This window comes from Dendroctonus ponderosae, unplaced genomic scaffold (genome assembly GCF_020466585.1).
Source record: "Dendroctonus ponderosae isolate FM_Combo_2020 unplaced genomic scaffold, Dpon_F_20191213v2 Dpon_F_20191213_10, whole genome shotgun sequence".
In the NCBI taxonomy this organism is placed as follows: Eukaryota; Metazoa; Arthropoda; class Insecta; order Coleoptera; family Curculionidae; genus Dendroctonus; species Dendroctonus ponderosae.
In genome coordinates this window covers 4,728,956-4,729,204 of record NW_026017111.1, presented here as the reverse complement: position 1 = coordinate 4,729,204, position 249 = coordinate 4,728,956, and the positions used below count along the sequence as shown (strand labels likewise).

The 249-nt window shown below is 49.0% G+C and overlaps 1 protein-coding gene across 1 annotated transcript in view; it reads right to left on the bottom strand.

Moving 5' to 3' along the window:
• Positions 1-249, bottom strand: part of LOC109545686 (BTB/POZ domain-containing protein 9) — a gene marked incomplete at its 5' end in the record, with an annotated part of 3,004 nt that overhangs the window by 1,595 nt on the left and 1,160 nt on the right. Inside the window, 2 exon segments of the mRNA XM_048661969.1 lie at positions 1-28; positions 89-249. Of these exon segments, the coding sequence (XP_048517926.1) occupies positions 1-28; positions 89-249 (189 nt within the window).

The window sequence follows — 249 nt, the reverse complement described above, 5'->3', positions numbered from 1 at the left end:
TTTGCAGTGGCAATGTTTTCGTCGTACACTGAAAATCAAACGGAGCATTCATTTTTAAATGTTGAATCAAATTGGGGGAAAAACTTACGCAACACTCCTCTGTGTCGCAGACAATTCCAGCCAGAATCAGATACGGCTGAGACTTTAGTGCGTTCCGCTATGGCGTCGAGAAGAGCATCCGGTTTGACCAGCCCGGCAGGCCGGACCACTGATAACAAATCAGCGACGCTCATTAGGGGCAGTCGGACG